Genomic DNA, 21,257 nt, shown 5'->3' with positions numbered 1-21,257 from the left:
CACCCTTGGCGCCCTGCAGGTGATCAACCGGTTTTTTGAAAATGTATAAATCGTTTTGAGTAGGGTACGGAAAACCCGAACGAATTTTAATGAAGCTCTTAATGAATTCGTGAAAGTTAGTAACAACTATAACCACAAGTTTTACAATAAAATATTTGTTTCAGGTTTCATCAAGTTTATTAAAAATACAAAAATAAAATATATTGGAATGCAAAAGCTAATAGTACACGGGGAAGAACTTAACGTTACAGCACCAATCGAACGCGTTCTTGAACATCTTCTGCCACGGGCTCTTCTGGTAGTGCTGCCAATCCGTTGGGACGTATGGCCACAAATACGGTTGGTCGCAGCGTTCCGGATGGGGCATCATCGCCAAATGCCTACCATCAACGGAACAAATCCCGGCAATCCCCCCAATGCTACCATTCGGGTTCATGGGATAGATTTCCGTCGGATTTCCATTATCGTCAGTGTATCTCAACCCCACGCACTTATTTTTATTCAGATCTTCATACACCGACGAATTCTTAAACGTAAATTTGCCTTCGGCATGCGCGACCCAGACTCCGAACACCGAATCTTCCATGTCTTTCAGCATAATGGCGTTGGATTTTTCGATCCTGACGGTGCTCCATCTGCATTCGAAACGTTCCGAAACGTTGTGCTCGAGCACGATGTTGGCGGTATTGTCGGAATTGAGCTCTCCCACCCAACCGATCATCGCCATAAGTTGGCAACCGTTGCATACACCGAGACTGAAGGTGTCCGGACGGGAGTAGAAACGGTCGAACTGATCCTTGATGGTTTTGTTGAAGAGGATGCTGCCGGCCCAGCCTTTCGCCGAACCCAAAACATCTAAAAAATGTGTTTTATTGGTGTACATTCAGTCAAAATCAAATACATACCGGCGTAGCTGAAACCACCCGGGAAGATAATCCCTCTGAATTGATCCAGAACTGCGTTCCCGGATAGAAGGTCTTGCATTGTTATGTCCCAGACTTTGAAACCGGCTCTGACTAAAGCAGCTGCCATTTCTCTGTCACCATTGGTACCTTCTTCGCGTAGAACGGCCACTTTGACGTGCACTGGACCCTTGATAGCTGAATCTATATCGGGATCGAAGGATAGTCGGTACTTAGGGTGTGCCCGTGACGTCAATGAATTAAATTCGGAGTCTGCGCAGGTCTTAATAGTTTGGTGCAACTCCAACTTGTAACTCGTCTCTTCCCACATGCGCATAAGTGGCAACACGGTACTCTCGATGCATGCGTTGTTAACATTTATAGTGATTTTTGAGTCAATACCACACCCCACACTCTTACCAATCTTGTACACAGGAACTTTGTGTTTCTACATAAAAAAATTAGTTATGTATGACACACAACGACTATACTTACTTTGAACACGTCAAGACAATGCCTCACGTCGCTCTCCGCCACCTCCAGCACCCACCCCACCTCTTCAGAGAACAAAATCGGGATAGTTTGTCCCTGTCTATGTACAATCTGCACCTCAATCCCGCTTATTCCAGCGAAACACATCTCCAGAAGACACACAATCAGCCCTCCGTCGCTCACGTCGTGCCCTGCTTGTACCGCGCCATCTCTGATCAACTCCTGCGTGGCCACGAACGCGTTTTTCAACTCCTCCACGTTTTCCACATCTGGACATTCTTTGCCTAATTGACCGAAAACTTGGGCCACCGCTGTACCACCCAACCTGCTCTGGCCGTTCGACAAATCCACGAACAACAACTGGCCGGTTTTACCAGTCGCTGGGACTTTCAAATCCGGGGTTACTACTTTTCGGACGTCGGGGCAGGGAGCGTACGTGGACACTACCAAAGTTCCTGGAGCCTTGACGGTGTCTTTTCCTACACGGGCCGCCATACTGAGGGAGTCCTTGCCGCCGTCTATGGCGATTCCCAGCTGCGACATGATGTCGCACATGGCTTTACAAGCGTCGAAGAGGGCGGCACCTTCGCCGGGGAGTTTAGCGGCCCACATCCAGTTGCCGCTGCATTTGACGTCTTTGATGTTTGAGATTAGGGCGAAGACGAGGTTGGAGAGGGCCTCGGCGACGGTCATGCGCGCTCCGGCTGCGGTATTCACGAGGCCTTTGATTGGCTGCTCGCCGATGGACGAAGCCACGCCTTCATACCCAAAGTGCGAGATAGCGGTAACGGCTACGTCCGCTAAAGGTGTGTGTAAAGGTCCCACACACTGCTGCTGAGCGATTAGTCCAGTGACGCACCGATCGACTTTATTAGTTAAGTAGCGCTTACTGGCGACAGATGGCAGTCGCAAAACACGTTCCAAGGTACTATAGATGGAGAGAGCATCCGGCAATTGGAGTTCCTTCAAAAGAGGACTTTTTCGCTCCAATTTGAATACTTTCCGTGGCATTTTTCCTACGAAATAATCTTTAAACACAACCAACACCAATAATCAAGTCACTAACCTAATACATGTGTAAGTTCCAAGTTAAATGGTAAAACCTTCTTAGTTTCGTCTAGAGCTAAAACGACTTTCCCGGTTCCCGTGACTTCCCCTACAACATTAATAGGGCACCTTTCTCTCCTACATATATTTTTCAGTATTTCCAAGTCGGCTTTATCACACAGAAGGGCATTGTTTTCTTGATATTCGGCACCCCATAATTCGAGGACGTTGATAGTGGGGTCTCCCAGTTCGAATTTATTCGCGTAAATAATTCCCCCCACGGGATCGACCAGTTCCTTGAGAACGTTCCCATTTCCTCCCGCTCCCTGGTCGTGGATGCTTACAATGGGGTTTTCTTTACCCAATTCCAGACAAGCGCGGACCACTCTGTTGAGCTTTTGCTCCATCTCAGCATCACCTAGTACAAGTATTATTATTATTATTGTAGTGTCCCGGTTCACGTTAAATTTAACACTCGAGATTCAGATCCTCAGTTAGGTTTTATTTTCGGACATTCCTCTCACAGCGAAGTGTGTACATTGTGATTTTGACCGTATTTAACATAACGGAATGGTTGGCTAATCACATTATTATTATTGTTATACCTCTCTGAACTGCGTTGAAGTCCAGTTCGGCCTTATTATCCCCTTGGACCTCCACGGAGCTCGCCGACCCTCCTCCTACTCCAATCCTGTACACCGGCCCTCCTATTTTGACGATGTTGTGGCCTGGTTTTGGTGGTAGTTTCTCGGTCATGGTGGCCTCCATGCTTCCAATCCCCCCGCTGAACATGATGGGTTTGATCCACTCCTTGCGCTCACCTTCCGAGTCCACCAGACCGAAAGATCGGGCAAAACCGGAGATGAGGGGTTCCCCGAATTTGTTACCATAGTCGGAGGCGCCGTTGCTGGCTTCTACTAGAACCTCCAATGGGGGTGCGAAGTTGGTTGGGTACTCCAAAGAGGAGTCCTCCCAAGGGAGACTATATCCTTGATTTTTTTGTTTAGTGGAGGTTATTTGTGGGGTTTACACTCTTACCTGGAATGTTTAAGTTACCGACTGAGTAACCAGCAGTGCCGGCAATGCAGTAACCGCCTCTGCCTACACTCTGGACGTCTCTGATTCTGCCACCAGTCCCAGTGGTGGCGCCACTAAATGGTGCTACGCCGGTAGGGAAGTTGTGGGTTTCCGCGGAGAAAATCAAGTGAGATTCGGTGTTTACTTCACGTAGTTCGCTCATGGAACCGGCAGTGATGGGTCTGAGGCTGCGGTGGATGTAACCCTTCATGGCACTTGAATAAACAAACCATTGTGGGTATTTCAAAACGTCCGACTTAGTGTGATGTATATGCAACCAATTATACACACACTGAAGTGTGTGAACCCCCCCTGAGAGTATTTTCATAGATTATAATATAATTACCTGCTGTTATCACTAAACTTGATAACATTATTTGGATTTGTGTGCTTCTGGGTGTCCACAATCATATCAATTAGAGATTCTTCATGTTCCACCCCATCAATAACCATTTTTCCTTTAAAAAACCAATGCCTACTATGTTCACTGTTGGACTGCGCCATGTCAAACAACTCAACATTCGTCGGGTTTCTTTTCAATACTTTTTGAAACAAATTCGTGTAGTATTTCAAGTCAGCCTGATCAAACGCCAACCCCATCTCCCTATCAATCTCCTTAATCGCCTCTTCTCCCTTTTTCAACACATTTATCTCCCTAATATCCTCCTTCTTCACCAACTTTTCGTTAAAACTCTTCCTCGGAATATTCTCTGGAGTGTACCTGCACTCCGTCATCCTATCATACAACACCGCCGCCGCTTCGTCCACTTCATCTTTCGACGCATTAACCCCCTCATTAAAAATCAGCTTATACCTGCGTGATACCTCAAGCCTGACCACCTGCCCCAGCCCCAAATTCTGGCAAATCGACACGGCATTGGTGGAATTGGACGTCGAGAAGTTGAACCTTGGCCCCACTTCGACCACCACGTGGCTGGAATTTTCCTCCGATAAGTGCTTCTCTCGTGACAGTCTGTCTGGATGGAACGGGTCTTGCAGTACCCATTTGAGCAAGCTTATCTCTTTCTCCGATAACGGCGACGTGGTTTCCACGTGGTAGCACAACTCGGTCTCGATGTTCAATAGTTTGGGGCTTTTCTGTTGAAGCTTGAGCAGGATTTCGGTTTTCTTTGCAGGGGTGCAACCTGGTTGCAGGTAAAAGCGGGTGATGGACGAGTCGGTGGCCACCATGGTTGGGTACTAAGGCACTACTGACGTGGAAGGCACTTTGCGTTACTTAATGAGGGAAATTGCGATAAGAGGGGTTATCTGTGGGTCGGAATGTCTTCAGATGGCATTGTTGGGGCACGAGTTGATGAGGTGGGCAGAGGCGGCACGTTAATGGTTCAATTAAGGAATAACAGGATAATGGGTTTTTAAGTTGAACACGCCGACTCAACGTAACCTCACTTTTGACTGTGTTGACATTTTTTTTTTAACATAAACACTTCGTTCATTTTCATAAGGTGACGTTCCAGGAATTCAAATTTTAGCACTTTTATAATCGAGGTTTTAAATTCGTTCTGATGAAAAGCATGTTTGTGTTTTTATAATAACAATTTCAAGATTATAAACGTCATTTGTGAATATGAGTGTGAACTTTGATGTTCAACTTTTGCCGTATTTAAAGGGGTTGTAGAAGAAAAGTGGAGGATTTAAGTTGATTGCTACAAACATTTATCATTTTAGACATGTTTTAAGTTTCTTTTTGCCGAAATAAGTCTACACATATTAAGAAAACAAAAGGCAAAATGTAGCCCCGCCCACCCGCCCTATCTCGATTGTGATGATTTTTTTAATAATAATATTCTACCCTCCTCGGTCGTGAGCCAAGAGGGCGGAGCTTAACTGCAAATTCCTTATTTCTCTACGAGAAATTAAAAACATGTTTTTGAGTATCGTTGTGTTCAAAGAATGCTATGTGGATATATTGAGAAAAAAAATCAAGCCAAAGATTAGGCCCCACCCATACCCGCCCCGATCTCAATTCTCAATTGTGATGAATTTTTCGTTCATTGTCAAATTAATTGCAAGATTTGTCTACAAGAATTTACCGTTTTAAACGAGTTTTAAGTTTCTTGTTCTGAAAATATGGGATACGTATATTAAGAAAAACAGGCAAAATATAAGGTATTCTTTGAAAAACACGATATTCAAAAAGATGTTTCTAATTTCTTGTAAGGAAATAAGTATTTTGCAGTTAAGCTCCGCCCCTTGGTTCATGGCGAATTAAAAAAAAACACCAGAATTGAGAAAGGGTGGGTGGGCGGGCTGACATTTTGCCTTTTTGTTTTAATATCTGTAGACTTTTTTCACAAAATGAAACTTAAAACGTGTTTAAAATAGAAAATTTCTATAAGGAAATATCGATTTTGCAATTAGGCTCCTCCCCATAAGTGCAAAATCTATATTTCGTTGCAAAAATGTGCGTACCATGTTTTAACTTTCTTGTCGTGAAAAGATGGCTATGTATATTAAGAAAAAAAAAAAGGCAAAATATAAGCCCGCCCACCCGCCCTATCTCAATTGTGACGATTTTTTTATTCGTCGTGACCCAAGGTCGCAACAACAAATTAGCTTGTGAAACACCTTTTGTTATTGTTGACATAGTAGGGGAGAGAGGGTTACAGTCTCCTTTATCTCAAAATGATCTGTTTATTTTGAACAATATGATACTTAAGTAATACTTAAAACATGTTTTGATGAAAAATGTCTCACAGATGACATAAGGGTCGGTGGGTGGGGCTTTCTTTTTTTTTAATCTAAATACATGTTATAGACGATAAATTCTTGTAGAGAAATAAGGATTTTGCAGTTAAACTCCGCCCCCGGGCTTATAAGGAATACCATCATTACGACTGAGATGGAGGTGGGTAGGCAGGGCTTAAATTTTGCCCTTTTTTCTAGACATATGTAATGATCTTTTCACACCAAGATATTTAAAACCTTTGAAATGGTAAATTTTTTTTTGGGAAACAGCGATGTTACAATGAAGCTCCGCCCCTCGGTCTGACAACGAATGAAAAATTCATCACATTTGAGATTTGGGTGGGTGGGCGGGGCTTAACTTTTGTCTTCTTTTTTCTTGACATAATTATATAGTTTTCTTTCAACAACATGATGCTTAAAAAAATGTTTCACATGGTAGTTTCTTGTAGAAAAATAAGAATTTTTCAATTAAGCTCCCCCTCTCGGGTCACGACGAATAAAAACAATTATCACAATTGAGAAAAGGGTGGGTGGGCGGGGTTTGTATTATGTTTTCTTTGTTTTAAATGTGTACGTAGTTTTCTTTGACGACAATAAACTGAAAACATGTTTAAAAGGGTAAATTTCTAGAGAAGTGTGAGGAATAAAATTTACCATTTTAAACATGTTTCAGTTTTTTGTTGTGAAGGGAATACTATGGATATTAAGAAAAAAAAAATGCAAAATCTAAACCCCGCCCTCCCACCCTATCTCATTTGTAGCGATTTTTCTTTTTTCATCGTGAGCCAAGGGGGGCGGAGCTTATTTACAAAATCTTTTTCTTCAAGAATTACCATGTGTTCGTATTGCTCAAAGAAAACTACATGTATTAAGCAAAAAAGCTAAAAGATAACCCCCACCTATCCGTCTGGACTGGATGTCAATCTTGATGAATTTTCCACTCGTTGTCAAACCGAGGGGCGGAGCGTAACTGCAAAATCCACATTATTTCTTGTTTTAAACATGTAAGTTTCTTGTTATGAAAAGAAGACTACATTTATTAAGAAAAACAGGCAAAGTATAAGCCCCACCCGCCCACCCTATCTCAATTGTGATGATTTTTTTTATTCGTCGTGAAGCAAGAGGGCGGAGCTTAATTGCAAAATCTTTGTTTCTCTACCAAAAATTACCATGTGAAACATCTTTTGTTATTGTCGACATAGTAGGCCAGAGAGGGTTACACAGTCACCTTTATCTCAAAACGATCTATTTTGAACAATATGATAATACTTAAAACATGTTTTAGTGAAAAATTCATCACAAGTGAGATAAGGGTGGGTGGGTGGGGCTTTCAATTTTACAATTAGGCTCTTCCCCTCGGTCTGACAACGAATGCAAAATACATCACATTTGAATTTGGGTGGGTGGGCGGGGCCTAATTTTTGACTTCTATTTTCTTCACCTATATATAGTTTTTTTTCAATGACGTGATGCTTATACACATGTTTCACATGGTAGTTTCTTATAGAGAAATAAAGATGTTGCAGTTAAGCTCCTCCTCTCGGCTCACGACGAATAAAAACAGTTATCACAATTGTATTACGTCTTCTCTTTCCTAATATGTTTACATAGTTTTCTTTTCACGACAATAAATTGAAAACATGTTTGAAAGGGTAAAATTTGCCATTTTAGGCATGTTTCAGTTTTTTGTTGTGAAGAGAAGACTATGTATATTAAGAAAAAAAGTGCAAAATATAAACCCCGCCCACCCATCCTGTCTCATTTGTAACAATTTTTCTTTGTTTATCGTGAGCCAAAAGGGGCGGAGCTTAATTACAAAATTCGTATTTTTCTACAAGAATTATCACATGAAACTGCTCTTCAGTGATCGTATTGGTCAACGAAAACTATGTGTATTAAGCAAAAAAGCTAAAAGATAACCCCCACCTATCCGTCTGGACTGGATGTCAATCTTGATGAATTTTCCACTCGTTGTCAAACCGAGGGGCGGAGCGTAACTGCAAAATTCACATTATTTCTTGTTTTAAACATGTTTTAAGTTTCTTGTTATGAAAAGAAGACTACATATATTAAGAAAAACAGGCAAAGTATAATGTTGTTCTTCTGACAACTTGAGAGTGGAAACTTATAGAATCTAGGATTTGAATAAAGTTTTATAGGTCAAGGAAAATGAGATTTTTCGCCTTCAGGTTGCCAGCACTGCACACTACCGCAATTTGATTGGTTAAAAAGCCAACGTCAACGGCAACGTAAAGTAATATAGCACCTTGTTTATTTTCATAAGTTGACGTTTCATAATCATTTTTTGCCTATTTTGTTAACGATACGCCACTGGTAGACGTTGTTTTGTGGTCAATATGTCGTCATTCTATATCACAGTTGTTTGCGTATTCCCTGGCTCTTTTGCACAATTAAAAAACATCTTTCGATTTCCCTCGTGACAAACAAGATAACAAAATAATGACGCAACTTAAAAGAAATAACAGTAATTGAGATTTATTGCATTTCATTTGAGTAATATTCATAAATTACATAAAAAGTACAAATCTAAAGACAAGGAATAAATTATTGGTGTATACTTATTGAATAAACAAGCGATAGTTAAATTACAATACAGCGGTCCCTATTACTACTCCTGGCTCCTGCAGTAGTCCCGTGATATTCTGACGCTTGCAGCTGCCTAGCAAGCGCCAAATCCATCTCTTCTTGCGTGGGAGTTTTTACATTGTCACTATCCTGCATTGAGAGAGCCAGGGCGCGAGCTAAAGCTTCATCTTCACTCTACAACAAACACAAATAGTATAAATACACCTACAAAAGTTAAAACTGACCATTGTTCCATGTATTTCATCCGTAAGCGTAGTGGCAGTGCTTTTGGCATTTTGTTGTCTAGCTAAAGCAGCATTTAGCATCCTCTCCTTCACAGCGCCTTTCTTTCCTTGACACTGATGATCTTGCACATGTCGATGTTTCAGACAAAAATTAAGACCACAATCGTCACAAATAACAGGCACAACTTCTTTCACTTTACACCCTTTCCTTGAACACCTGTTTGTGAACACTTTGCGTTTATTTTTAGCAGGATCTGACTGACAGTCGTTGTCAATGTGAGCCCCAACCACCTGGTCGGGTTGCTGGCCCTGACCCACAGGTATTGGTTTATTGCACAAGGGGCAAACAGGCACTTGGTTGTCTTTTAAGTAGGCGTTCGCGCAGTCATGCTTCGTATAAAAATAGTGCTCATCACTGGAATCACGATTCAACTATGTATAACAACAAATTCAATGAAGTTGATCAACTTACCAAAAAATTTCTGAACAGACATCACATTTGATTGGAAGGAAATCTGCAATTCTTGAAAATAGGTTGTGTGGTTGCTAAATGTTAACAACTTACCTAACTTGTTGCAGTTTTTCATGGAGCAGTGTTTACCAACATCTGGGAACTCCATGGTTGTGGAATGTGATTGTGACTGGTGCTTGACACTTGCGATTTGGTATTTAAATAGAAAGTGGGGTTCTAGAATGTACGAGTGTGTGCTACAAAGAAATCGAATTCATCGTGTTGTGATTCATCTGCAATTTAGTACGAAAATTTGGTTAGTTTGACAGGTGGCAAGTTTGGGGGTTAACTGTCAGAAATGTGATGAGTAAGCTTTGTCAGCAGGGTCGGACTGGCTCCGGTTAAGCTATTAATGTTGCGCTAATTCCGAGCACGACAGTTAATTGTGCACAAATTTCGCCTGTCCATGATTTTACAACAACAACATGGCAAATTTGAACACATTTCGAACCAAGTGCATTGTTGGTTGCATACCGCTCACTTTTCACCTGACGATTGACAGTTGACAGGTGTCACAACGTTAGGGTTATATTGTTGTTATTGGTCAAACATCTGAAAATGAGCGACGCCCCTGCCGAAAATAAAGGGGCTGAAGACTCACTGCAGTCCCTCCAGTCGTTGAACATCAACGACGTTGGCGAAACAAGCACGGATCCCGAAAATCACAAAAACGACAAACAGAAAAGTGAGTCATGTTTTTGCTTTTTTTCCATTGATGGTGATATTCCAGTTGATATATTACTCAAACCCACGGGCAATGCACCCATCATGAAGAAGAAAAAGTGGACGGTGGACGGCGACAAGCCCATTTCGTGGATCGCCGAGTTTATGAAACGGTACATGAAACTGGAACCACAGGAAAAATTGGTATGTGTGAAAGTCCAACTATTTGCGACTTAATTTAGTTGTTGTAGTTCCTCTACGTGAATCAAACTTTCGCGCCATCGCCAGATCAAGTCATGAAAAATTTGTATGATTGTTACTCAACTGAAGGGAAGTTAGTTTTGCATTACTGCAAGACTCCAGCTTGGGGATAAATTGGCTACTTTTTGTGATACAATTAGTTTAATTTAATTTTATATGATTTAAGCATAAAGTATATAAATTTCATTCTACTCTTCATGTTCATTTTCAGACTTTGGTACTTCTTGGTCATTATCACTTTTTGCTTCTGTTTCACTTTCTGCTACCTTGTCAGTATTTTCTTCAGGCTTTAATACAACTTCATCTTCATCATTCCTGTCTTCTGTGTCACCTTCAATGATTATGTCTTCAGGATCTGGAGCCCTTGGCAGGAATTCAGTGTCCGGGTAGAGATCAGAAAAAATCGCTTTAGCCTACAAGCGCATAAATATAAAAAAGTGGTGCTTGTAAAACGGATCAATACTTTTTTCACTGCATCATCATAATCAAGGTCGAGATCAGGCCCAGGGCACAACACCACGTTTCCAGGGACCCCAGTTTTCAAATCTAACGCATTGGAATCTGGAATTGAGAAAAAGCAAGACCACAAAATCTTGGGTTTTTTGTCATCTTCAAATTTGCTGAATAAGTTTTCAACGCAGTGCTTGAAGTCGTCCTCAGGGGACGCCACCTGCTGTGAAATTAAATGAACAAGATCTGAAATTACACAATCAATGTAAATATTTTTGGAATGGGGGCTTCAACGTACAGAGATCTTTGGGACAAGTACCAGTCAAAGTACCCAGTTCTATGATGACGCACGAATTTTTACCCCCTTCAGGCGGGTACAAAAGCAGCGTCAGGTGCTCTTTCTCGCTACTCATTATAGATCTATCAGTGATGAAAACCGCTCTAGCAATGAAAGATCGCGGGGGCGATTTGATAAACTCTGGGGGTGCTTTTTCAGCCCCCATTACTAAAAATTCGGCACTTATTCGTTGCTTTCCGCAGATCAGTCCTTTGAAATTATTTTCATTGTCAAAAATTAGGCTACTCAGGGGTTGACTCAAAGCATAAATACCACCAAAAACGGCACTCAATCTAGTTGTCAAAAAGTTAGGTTATGCAAACCACAATACACCCACCTTACCTACAAAAAGCTTGAGTGATCTCACCGCTCCCATACATGGAAAATAGGAAAGGCGTTTTTCCAAATCTCCCCAAACTATCGAGAAATCGTTTGGTGTTTTGAATCCCTTGCAAACACAACGTTTCGTCAGTACTCATAGAAATCGCGTAAAGCACGTAATGAATCAAACTAGGAGTTAATTTTTTGTCAGTGAGAAAAGCTCTAAACGTTTTATTGTCATAATTGAGATACTCCTGGTCGCCGCTGTCTAAAGCCATGAAGAGCTTCATCAGCATGCGTTTCTCAATAACCGTGACTTTGTTATTGGCGAAAACGTCAGATCGAGAACATGGAACGGTCTCCAGTTGGCCGTTGAGCCAAGTTAGAACTCTACTTACGCTACGGTATTCGGAATACCGGGCGATATTTGAAGAAATGAGTAATTCCACGAATTCGCCTCGCGCAAATTGTAGCTTTGGGGCTAAATCTATGTTGAATTTGCGGCCATCTTTGATGAGAGACTCTTGAGTCATGGGTTTCTCGGGTTTTTCTTCACTTTCTGGTTCATTTTTTTCTTCCACGTTTTCGTTTTCTGGTTGAGTTTCAGCCTTTGGAATGTGCCAGTCAGTTTTAAAATTTTTCAAGCTGAAAAAATCATTCCCTAAAGCAAAGGTTGTCTCATCCGGGTTTAGTAAATCTGTAGGTGGCTCTAAAACTTCGGTGTTTGCAGACAACTTATGAATTGCGTCTAAGTTGAAAGAAGCCCACAGACCCCCATAATAGTTGTTGCTATCAATATGTAAGACGCGTTTTCCGATTCGGCTAGCAGCTGCAGAGATGATAGATTCGATAACACCTTGAAAATAGGGGCTAGAATTACAAGGGTACACATAACGAAGCTCACCTGTTCCGATAATGATGATATCGAATTCTGTGGGTAGTTCATATTCCATAGTTAAAAGAGGGTGCAGATGGACAGGGTAAAATTAAAACATTTCTTTTTTTGTTTTTGATTTCTTGTCTACCCCCTGATTGATAAACCCTGTCAATATAAAAATTAATGGTTTGGTAAAACAACAGGACTTAAATTCTCAACCCACAAAGGGACGTGACAGACAAAATGTCAAACGTCACTTGTCACTTGATCATTGTCATGATGTTCTCATGATTGATAAACGAGACAATAGAAAGCTTGCAGTATTGTTGGTTGCATATACACTATTTAAAATTTTACCATTAGAACCACAAACATAAAAACAATATGGACCACCCATTTATTGACATTTAATAATTTTTATGGTTTGATATTTGAAGTCACAAATGCCAGAATAATGTAATGACGTTTAAGTTCTCAATAGTATGACCAACTGCGATTTAAAAGATGACCACACCGGTATTTAAGACATAAGAGTTATACTTTTTAGAACCATACTATATTTATGACATTTGCTTTTAAAAAGCAAAAATTGCCCTCATATGACTTTTTTCAGAAGTGCTGTATTCATTTTCTCTTGGAAAAACGAAATTTGTTTGTAACTCTAAATGGAATAAAGTATTTTTAGAGTACAAAGTCGAAAAAAATTGCAGAAACCAGTCCAGAGTATTAAGCTCTTTCTAAAGTAGCGACAAAGCTCGAGTTCCATTGAATTCCTCCAGATTCTGAATGAGTGTCGTCACATTGTTGAAATTCTGAGTGTAGAATAGTTGCATTGAGACTCCTTGAACAAGTTTATCACTTGTAGTTTAGTCTAGTTACCACAATTTGTAATTTTAAAGTCGCACGTAGACACCTTGAATCCCCTTTCATTGTCCTCTCGTCCCATGAGAATAAAATTGCAAAGTAGTTGTGTTAAATTTCCCCATCGCCTTTTCCCTATTGGCAATAGCCGCACCTAAGCGCTCTTCTGTTTGCAGAGCACCTGAAAAGATTGAACGGACATGTTTGCATTTAATCCTGTCGCAGTCCTTGACGCTTAATCGCCTTATTTCTTAGTAAAATATTTATTAACACTTAAGTAAAAACAGCAAACATTTTATCACAGATTTGATTAAAATGTACCAGACGTTCCATCAGCACAGTCCACAAGTCAGATAGCTGCAGAAACTCCTGAAAAAAATCGCGTATAATCGGGCTAATCAATCGATCAGTGTACCTTCTGTCCTCCTTCGCCTTGTCGGTCTCCTTCTTTTTCTGTTTCTGTTTCCGGTCTTCCTGTAATTGCGTTTGCGTCAGTTTGAGTTTTTAACAAGATCCGGAAAAGTTTGTTTTAAATATTCAGCAGTGAGAATTGGTTTAATTAGCGGATTACCTCTCGGAGTTCGCCGATTTTGTACTGTTTCAGCTCCTTTTTCGCGTCACCGGAATGGCCGGCGTCGTCGAAGGCTTTAGTGCTCTCTTTGCCCGCCCATTCTAGGACGAGCTCGCCGCCGCCGGGGTGCTGAAAAAATGAGATTGAGGTTTTGTAATTGAATTGATGTATTTATCAGCGATTAGAAATTGTGATTGACTGTGTTTTATTGTTTCTCTATTCTTACAATGAGTGTGATACTTGAATTGAAGAGTAATAATTGTTGAATGCGGTAAATTTTTTGATAACAATTACATAAAAATTTAAGAGGTACATAAGTTTAGTAATAAGTTTTTCCTGTTTTGAAGTGCTTAAGTGCTTTTAGAGACTACTGGGTAGCTTGAAAGGGTATTAAAATGTGGACGATTAAATCTTTAAATATTAAATTTTAACAAGGGGGTGACGATGAATACTGTTTTGAAAGATTTACTGAGTTTCTTGTTTTAGAATATTATAACACTTTTGCTTAAGTACATTTACTCTGAAATGCTTTTTCTGTTAATCTTCCGAGGATTTAAACCACATTTAATCTTTCCGGAAGTAAATTAAAAATTAACGATTTTTACCGCAACTTCATTCTTTTAAAAAAAGGTCTAAAGTTATTTGAACATAACTTTCCTCGTTTATGTCTGCATAACAGACAATAAAACAAGTTCATTTTGCGAATTTTATTTTTATTTTTTGTTGTGGATCCCCTAGAAAATAACATAAAAAGTAAATCCTCAGATTTTTTTAAACTCTTGGAGTCGTCGCGATTCTTTCTAATTACTTCAAAAATAAGACAAGAGATCATCGTTTTTTTTTTTTTTTCAAACAACTTCAAAAAGAAAACAAAAGGGGTCCCCGAGATTCTTCAAATTACTTCAAGACACAAAAAAAAACGGTCCCCGAGATTTTTTCAAATAATTTACATACTTCAAAAACATAACAAAAGGAATAAAAACTAGGAACAAGGAATCCCCAAGATTCTTTCATCTATTTCAAAAACCAGCCAAAGAGTCCCCGAGATTCTTTAAACTACTTCAAAACCGAAATAAACGGGGGTCCCCGAGATTTTTTCAACTTACTTCAAAAACCAGGCACAAGGGATCTTCAAGATTCTTTAAAAATACTTCAAAAACCGGACACAAGAGTCCTTGAGATTCTTCAGACTACTTCAAAACAGAAACAAAAGGGGTCCCTGAGATTCTTTTACACTACTTCAAAACCAAAATAAACGTGTCCCCGAGGTTCTTTAAAAGCTACTTCAAAAACAAAACAAAAGGAGTTCCTGAGATTCTTTCAAACTACGTCAAAACCGAAACAAAAGGGGTACCCGAGATTTTTTCAAACTACTTCAAAAACAAAACACAACGAATCCCTGAGATTCTTTCAAACTACTTTAAAAACAAAACACAATAAGGGCTCCCCGAGATTCTTTCACACTACTTCAAAACCAAAACTAAAGGTTCTCCGAGATTCTTTGAAACTACTTCAAAAACCAGGCACAAGAGATACCCAAGATTCTTTAAAACTATTTCAAAAACCGGACACAGAAGTCTCCGAGATTCTTCAAACTACTTCAAATCCGAAACAAAAAGGTTCTCAAGATTCTTTCAAACTACTTCAAAAACAAAACACAAAAATCCGCGAGATTCTTTCAAACTACTTCAAAAACGAAACACAAGGGGCCTTAAAAATTATTTTACATTCTTTCAAACTACTTCAAAAATAAAACACAGGAGATTCTCGAAATCCTTTCAAAATCTTTCAAAAATAAAACACCTTCAAAATTCTTTTACATTATCTAAAAAAAAAAGACCCCTAGAGGTTTAGGGAAATTCTTTCAAAAATATAACACAAGTGGTCTCCAAAGGCCTGTTTACATATTTTAAAGAAAATACACTAGGAGTTACAGAGGTTTTCTCAAAATCTTTCAAAAATATTATAAAGATTCTATAAAAAAGGCACCAGGGAATCCCAAGTTTGTACAAATTCTTGCAGAAATAAAACACGAGGGGCCTTCAAAGGTTTTTTTTATATTTTAAAGAATGGCACTTTGGGCCCCTATGAATCTTTCAAACTCTTCGAAAAAAGTAACACTAGCGATCTTAAGGTCTGTTTAAATTCTTAAAAAAATCAAACGCAGGGGGCTTCGAAGATTCTTTTAAATACTTTCAAAAACAAAATACTAGAGGTTCCCGACATTTTTTCAAATTCTTTAACAGGCTTCAAATATTGATTTTACGAATTTTATTTTTGTGATAACCTCTATAGGTTGAAATATGTTTAATAAAATCGCCAACAGACGACAAACGACAGACAGACAGAAACGGGATACCTACTTTTCCATATTCTAGAAAAAGTAATGGATTTTTTCACATATTTCAAGAAAAAAGTCATTAGATACTCAATATACTTTCAAACTCTTTCACAAACGAAACACACAAGGAATTCACGCGACTCCGACATTATTTCAAATTACTTCAAAAACTAGATACATGGAGTCGTCGAGATTCTTTCTAATTACTTCAAAAAGAAGATAAGAGCTCTTCGGTTTTTTGTTCAATCGACTTCAAAAAACAACACAAAAGGGGTGCCCGAGATCTTTCAAACTACTTCAAAAATCAGCCACCAAGAATCCCGGAAATTCTTTAAACTACTTCAAAATCGAAACAAAAGGGGTTTCCGAGATTTTTTCAAACTACTGCAAAAACAAAACACAAGAAATCCCTCAAGATTCTTTCAAACTACTTCAAAAACAAAACGCAAGGGATCCCCGAGACTCTTTCACACTACTTCAAAACCAAAACAAAGGAGTCCCCGAGATTCTTTCAAACTACTTCAAAAACGAAACAAAAGGGTGCCCAAGATTCTTTCAAACTACTTCAAAAACTAGCCACAAGAGTTTCCGAGATTCTTTAAACTACTTCAAAATCGAAACAAAAGGGGTTCCCGAGATTTTTTCAAACTACTGCAAAAACAAAACACAAGAAATCCCTCAAGATTCTTTCAAACTACTTCAAAAATAAAACACAAGGGATCCCCGAGACTCTTTCACACTACTTCAAAACCAAAACAAAGGAGTCCCCGAGATTCTTTCAAATTACTTCGAAAATCAGGCACAAGGGATCCCCAGGATTCTTTAAAAGTACTTCATAAACCAGACAGACGAGTCTCCGAGATTCTTCAAATTATGTACTTCAAAACAGAAATAAAAGGGAGTCTCCGAGATTCTTTCAAACTATGTACTTCAAAAACAAAATAAATGAATCCCTGAGATTTTTTCTTCTCAAAAAAAGAAAACAAAAGGGTGCTCAATATTTTTTACAACTACTTCAAAAACCAGATACAAGAGTCTCCGAGGTTCTTCAAACTACTTCAAGACCGAAACAAAAAGAGTCCCGAGATTTTTTCAAACTATTTACTTCAAAAACATAACATAAGGAATAAAAACCAGGAACACGGAATCCCCAAGGCTCTTTGAGACTACTTCAAAAACCAGACAAAAGGGGCCCCCAAGATTCTTTAAAACTACTTCAAAAGCCAGGCACGAGAGTCACCGAGAATCTCCAAACTACTTCAAAACCCAACCAAAAAGGTTTCGCTAAATTCTTTCAAACAACTTTAAAAATAAAACACAAGTGGTCCCCGAGATTCTTTCACACCACTTCAAAAACCAGCCACAAAAGTCCCCGAGATTCTTTCAACTACTTCAAAAACGAAAAACATAAGGAATCCCCGAGATTCTTTTAAACTACTTCAAAAAGAAAACACAAGGAGTCCCCCGAGATTCTTTCAAACTACTTCAAAAACAAAACACAAGGGATCCCCGATATTCTTTCAAACTACTTCAAAAACCAGGCACAAAAATCCCTTATTCTTCTTCTTCAAAAAAAAAAAAAAAAACAAAACAAAAGGGTACCCAAGATTCTTTAAAACTACTTTAAAAACCAGATACAAGAGTCTCCAAGATTCTTCAAACTACTTCAAGACCGAAAAAAAAGGGCCCCTGAGATTTTTTCAAACTTCTTCAAAAACCAGGCAGAAAAATCCCCGAGATTCTTTAAACTACTTCGAAACCGAAACAAAAAGGGTCCCCCAGATTCTTTCAAACTACTTCAAAAACGAAAAACCCATGGAATTCCCGAGATTCTTTCAAACTACTTCAAAAACAAAACACAAAGAGTCCCCCAAGATTCTTTAAAATTACTTCAAAAACAAAACACAAGGGATCCTCGAGATTTTTTCACACTACGTCAAAACCAAAACAAAGGGGTCTCCGAGATTCTTTAAAACTACTTCAAAGACCAATCACAAGTGTCCCCGAGTTTCTACAAACTACTTCAAATCCGAAACAAAAGGGGTCTCCGAGATTCTTTCAAACTGCTTCAAAAACAAAACGCAAGGGGTCCCCGAGATTCTTTCACACTTACTTCAAAACCAAAACAAAGGGTTTCCCGAAATTCTTTCAAACTACTTCAAAACCAGAACAAAGATTTCCCCGAGATTCTTTCAAACTACTTCAAAAACCAGGCACAAGAGTTCGCGAGATTCTTCAAACTACTTCAAAACCGAAACAAAAGGGGTCCCCAAGATTCTATCAAACTACTTCAAAAACAAAACATAAGGTATCCCTGAAATTTTTTCAAAATCTTTTAGAAATAAAGCACAAGTGGCCTTGAAAATTCTTTTATATTATCAAAAAAAAGACACTAGGGGTTCCCGAAGTTTTGGCAAATTCTTTCAAAAATAAAACACAAGTGGTGTTCAAAGGTTTGTTTACATATTTTAAAGAAAATACACTAAGGTTTTTTACAAAATCTTTCAAAAATAAAACACAAGAGACCCCAAAGAATCTTCAACTTTCTATAAAAAAAGGCACTAAGTATTCCCGAGATTTTACAAATTCTTTCAAAAACTAACTAAAAGAGTGACACACTTTGGGCTCTTATGAACCTTTCAAGTTCCTCCAAAGAAACACCAGCGATCTTGAGATCTTTTTAAATTCTTAAAAAAATTAAACGTAGAGGGATCCGAAGATTCTTTTAAACACTTTCAAAAACTGAGGCCCCCGACTGATTTTACTAATTGTATTTTTTTTTATAATAAGCTCTATAAGTTGAAATATATCTAATAAAATCGCCAACAGACGACAAACGACAGACAGACAGAAACGGGGACCTACTTTTACATATTCTAGGGATAACGGATACAACGTAAAAGATTTCTGCCGCTGCAAAACTGGGCTAATCTTTTCACACAATTCTATGGAAAATTTATAATTTGAATTAGGTTTGACTTTTGCTTCAATTGAAGATTTGTTACACATTTTAAACAAACAATGGTCTACTTATAAATCACGTCCACAATGCTATAATAACGTTTGTCTATAAATCAATTACGATTCGGCTTCAAAAGAATCCACCGTGCAGTCATTGTTTTGTGTATACATATATATTAAAAAAAAAACTGCTGGAAATTTTACCGATTGCTTAGATTCATGGTAAAACCCCAATAAAAATTTATCAACTTCGGAAATCGTCCTCGATAATAATGTTCCACACACGGTATATGCTTCCAGGCAGTTTATTATCACTGTGAGCAGATAATAAAAGTTGATATTATGGAAATTAAACGGAAACTTCCCACATACAATACATAATAGAGTTAGAAACTTTTAATACCGATTTATTTATCGTGCTGTTGTGAGGCACAAGTGATTTATCTGGACATCTGGACTCCAGTATTCACATGTAAATCGAAACTACGTGCCGTAAATAAGAATCATGGGCACTTTAAGTTAGCGAAATGCAGCAGCATTGTTTTAGAAAACAATTTGCTAGAGGTTTTAGTATTCCAAATTTGTGGCATAACAACGAAAAGTATTATCAGTGAAGACTAATTTAGTATTGCATTTATTCGTAGAATTATCAGGGCGACCTCGACGGTACCATGAACTCTTAAGTGGGAATTCCCGTGCACTGTGGATACTTTCTCTGAATGTAATTTAGCGGCTCAGTAATTCCCCACATTGTTACATCAAGCAGTAAATTATTTACAACAAGTTCAACCATTTAAATTAAATTCATAGCAGATTTTGCAAAAAAAAAATACTCACATCGTCTACATAATCAGTCACATCGTACACATTATCCTTGACGATAATCCACGTCTTGTTTCCGTTTTTTCCATCGTTTTTTGCCACTTCTTCCAAAGAAAAATATTTTATTTCGTTTTCCATGTCTGCACTAACACCGCACCAACGCCGCCTACCACTTCCAGCGTGCACTCGTACTAAAGTAAATTTTAAATCCCATCTCACACACTTTATATATGTGTTTTAGACTGGAAATCCTTATCTTAAGGAATTACAGATTATCGATTTATTGTTATTGTTTCGGCTCTCTCTAATCTCGACGTGATTTTACGCATTCCCGTGGGCCGTCTGCAGTCGACCTTTGATTTCGTTTTAAAATAAGTTTCCAAAAGTGGGAAAAACATTTTTCTTTGTAAACGTATTTTTTGAGAAAACGATTATCCATATACATAATACTATTCTATTTGTACTTGCGGCCTATGAATCCGTTTTGATTTTTTACCCTAGAATGCTCTGAAACGTTAAACGTGTGCATTAAAATTAATCCCTTTATCCCCTCCAATTTTTTTTATAATTGTATTCCTTGGACGTAATGGTACACAAAATTATTTCATATTTCCTCACGATGATTGTAATCTCGCCCTTATTTAAAATTCTTCAGAAAAATAAAATTTCACCGCTGCCGCCACCGCCAATCGCGTCTATTTTTAGTCCGCCGCCCCCTCCCGCTCATTTTTCCACTTATATTACCATGTCAGCAAACACACCATGATCCGTCAATTTGGAGCAATTATCCGGATTTTGGAGACGCGTTTGCGAATTAAATCCGCAGACAAGACCCGAATTAAGAGGTTTTCAGAACGAAATTAGTGGGATTGTCATACAGAGTTGTATTCACCTCGCTTTGTGCATCCATTATTCAGGACCGAAGCCACTCGGGAAATCCAATCCTTCTACTATCTCGTGATGTGTCGATAAATGTTTGATGAATCATCACCGCTATAATAACAGAAGAGAAAAAACACCTGTGGCTTCGGAGGAGCGAGCCGAGCCGGCCCTGGTTTTGTTTGCGCCGATAATTGATTGGCAAATGGTGCAACGGAGATAATTTTATATTGGGTCTGATTCGAGTAATATTGTTATAAATAATTGCTATTTGTAGGGGATGTTAATTAGCGCTTGACCACAGTGGAAGAGATTAGGGATATGTTCGAGTTTTAATTAGTTTT

At 38.8% G+C, this 21,257-nt stretch overlaps 5 protein-coding genes across 5 annotated transcripts; 1 reads left to right on the top strand and 4 right to left on the bottom strand.

Moving 5' to 3' along the window:
• Positions 1-154: 154 nt before the first annotated feature.
• Positions 155-4,938, bottom strand: LOC135125881 (phosphoribosylformylglycinamidine synthase). Its single transcript, XM_064051622.1, has 7 exons — positions 3,865-4,938; positions 3,480-3,733; positions 3,047-3,430; positions 2,461-2,859; positions 1,398-2,410; positions 906-1,350; positions 155-855 (listed from the first exon to the last, which is right to left on the bottom strand). The coding sequence occupies exons 1-7, from the start codon at positions 4,707-4,709 to the stop codon at positions 218-220; spliced, it is 3,978 nt and encodes a 1,325-aa protein (XP_063907692.1). The 5' UTR covers positions 4,710-4,938; the 3' UTR covers positions 155-217.
• Positions 4,939-8,697: 3,759 nt separating this feature from the next.
• LOC135125856 (AN1-type zinc finger protein 2A) lies at positions 8,698-10,008 on the bottom strand. Its single transcript, XM_064051585.1, has 4 exons — positions 9,624-10,008; positions 9,531-9,573; positions 9,059-9,473; positions 8,698-9,008 (listed from the first exon to the last, which is right to left on the bottom strand). The coding sequence occupies exons 1-4, from the start codon at positions 9,676-9,678 to the stop codon at positions 8,829-8,831; spliced, it is 693 nt and encodes a 230-aa protein (XP_063907655.1). The 5' UTR covers positions 9,679-10,008; the 3' UTR covers positions 8,698-8,828.
• Positions 10,009-10,034: 26 nt separating this feature from the next.
• Positions 10,035-10,684, top strand: LOC135125866 (autophagy protein 12-like). Its single transcript, XM_064051596.1, has 3 exons — positions 10,035-10,254; positions 10,300-10,436; positions 10,484-10,684. Exons 1-3 carry the CDS (start codon positions 10,128-10,130, stop codon positions 10,604-10,606), a joined length of 387 nt encoding a protein of 128 aa, XP_063907666.1. The 5' UTR covers positions 10,035-10,127; the 3' UTR covers positions 10,607-10,684.
• Positions 10,616-12,769, bottom strand: LOC135125847 (rab proteins geranylgeranyltransferase component A 2-like). The gene is made up of 5 exons (XM_064051573.1): positions 12,506-12,769; positions 11,623-12,457; positions 11,242-11,573; positions 10,957-11,189; positions 10,616-10,906 (listed from the first exon to the last, which is right to left on the bottom strand). Exons 1-5 carry the CDS (start codon positions 12,552-12,554, stop codon positions 10,682-10,684), a joined length of 1,674 nt encoding a protein of 557 aa, XP_063907643.1. The 5' UTR covers positions 12,555-12,769; the 3' UTR covers positions 10,616-10,681.
• Positions 12,770-13,583: 814 nt separating this feature from the next.
• LOC135125872 (cytochrome b5-like) lies at positions 13,584-20,238 on the bottom strand. The gene is made up of 4 exons (XM_064051610.1): positions 20,050-20,238; positions 13,911-14,039; positions 13,755-13,813; positions 13,584-13,708 (listed from the first exon to the last, which is right to left on the bottom strand). Exons 1-4 carry the CDS (start codon positions 20,170-20,172, stop codon positions 13,672-13,674), a joined length of 348 nt encoding a protein of 115 aa, XP_063907680.1. The 5' UTR covers positions 20,173-20,238; the 3' UTR covers positions 13,584-13,671.
• Between the last annotated feature and the right edge of the window lie 1,019 nt (positions 20,239-21,257).

Source organism: Zophobas morio, unplaced genomic scaffold (genome assembly GCF_036711695.1).
Source record: "Zophobas morio isolate AGI-343-1 ecotype UQ-CSIRO unplaced genomic scaffold, CSIRO_AGI_Zmor_V1 ptg000002l, whole genome shotgun sequence".
Lineage (NCBI taxonomy): Eukaryota > Metazoa > Arthropoda > Insecta > Coleoptera > Tenebrionidae > Zophobas > Zophobas morio.
Note: the sequence above shows the minus strand (reverse complement) of the source record. Positions and strands in the feature narration are given on the sequence as shown.

Coding starts and splice junctions, on each gene's coding strand:
- LOC135125881 (XM_064051622.1), bottom strand. CDS start 4,709: ATGGTGGCCACCGACTCGTCCATCACCCGCTTTTACCTGCAACCAGGT. Junction 3,431..3,479: donor CGGTAACTTAAACATTCCAG/GTAAGAGTGTAA, acceptor AAAAAAATCAAG/GATATAGTCTCCCTTGGGAG. Junction 1,351..1,397: donor ATTGTCTTGACGTGTTCAAA/GTAAGTATAGTC, acceptor TTTTTTATGTAG/AAACACAAAGTTCCTGTGTA.
- LOC135125856 (XM_064051585.1), bottom strand. CDS start 9,678: ATGGAGTTCCCAGATGTTGGTAAACACTGCTCCATGAAAAACTGCAAC. Junction 9,474..9,530: donor GTCTGTTCAGAAATTTTTTG/GTAAGTTGATCA, acceptor TCGTGATTCCAG/TGATGAGCACTATTTTTATA. Junction 9,009..9,058: donor ATGAAATACATGGAACAATG/GTCAGTTTTAAC, acceptor TGTTTGTTGTAG/AGTGAAGATGAAGCTTTAGC.
- LOC135125866 (XM_064051596.1), top strand. CDS start 10,128: ATGAGCGACGCCCCTGCCGAAAATAAAGGGGCTGAAGACTCACTGCAG. Junction 10,255..10,299: donor CAAAAACGACAAACAGAAAA/GTGAGTCATGTT, acceptor GTGATATTCCAG/TTGATATATTACTCAAACCC. Junction 10,437..10,483: donor TGGAACCACAGGAAAAATTG/GTATGTGTGAAA, acceptor TAGTTGTTGTAG/TTCCTCTACGTGAATCAAAC.
- LOC135125847 (XM_064051573.1), bottom strand. CDS start 12,554: ATGGAATATGAACTACCCACAGAATTCGATATCATCATTATCGGAACA. Junction 12,458..12,505: donor TATCATCATTATCGGAACAG/GTGAGCTTCGTT, acceptor CCTATTTTCAAG/GTGTTATCGAATCTATCATC. Junction 10,907..10,956: donor ATGATGATGCAGTGAAAAAA/GTATTGATCCGT, acceptor ATGCGCTTGTAG/GCTAAAGCGATTTTTTCTGA.
- LOC135125872 (XM_064051610.1), bottom strand. CDS start 20,172: ATGGAAAACGAAATAAAATATTTTTCTTTGGAAGAAGTGGCAAAAAAC. Junction 13,814..13,910: donor AAATCGGCGAACTCCGAGAG/GTAATCCGCTAA, acceptor ACGCAATTACAG/GAAGACCGGAAACAGAAACA. Junction 13,709..13,754: donor AAGGCGAAGGAGGACAGAAG/GTACACTGATCG, acceptor GATTTTTTTCAG/GAGTTTCTGCAGCTATCTGA.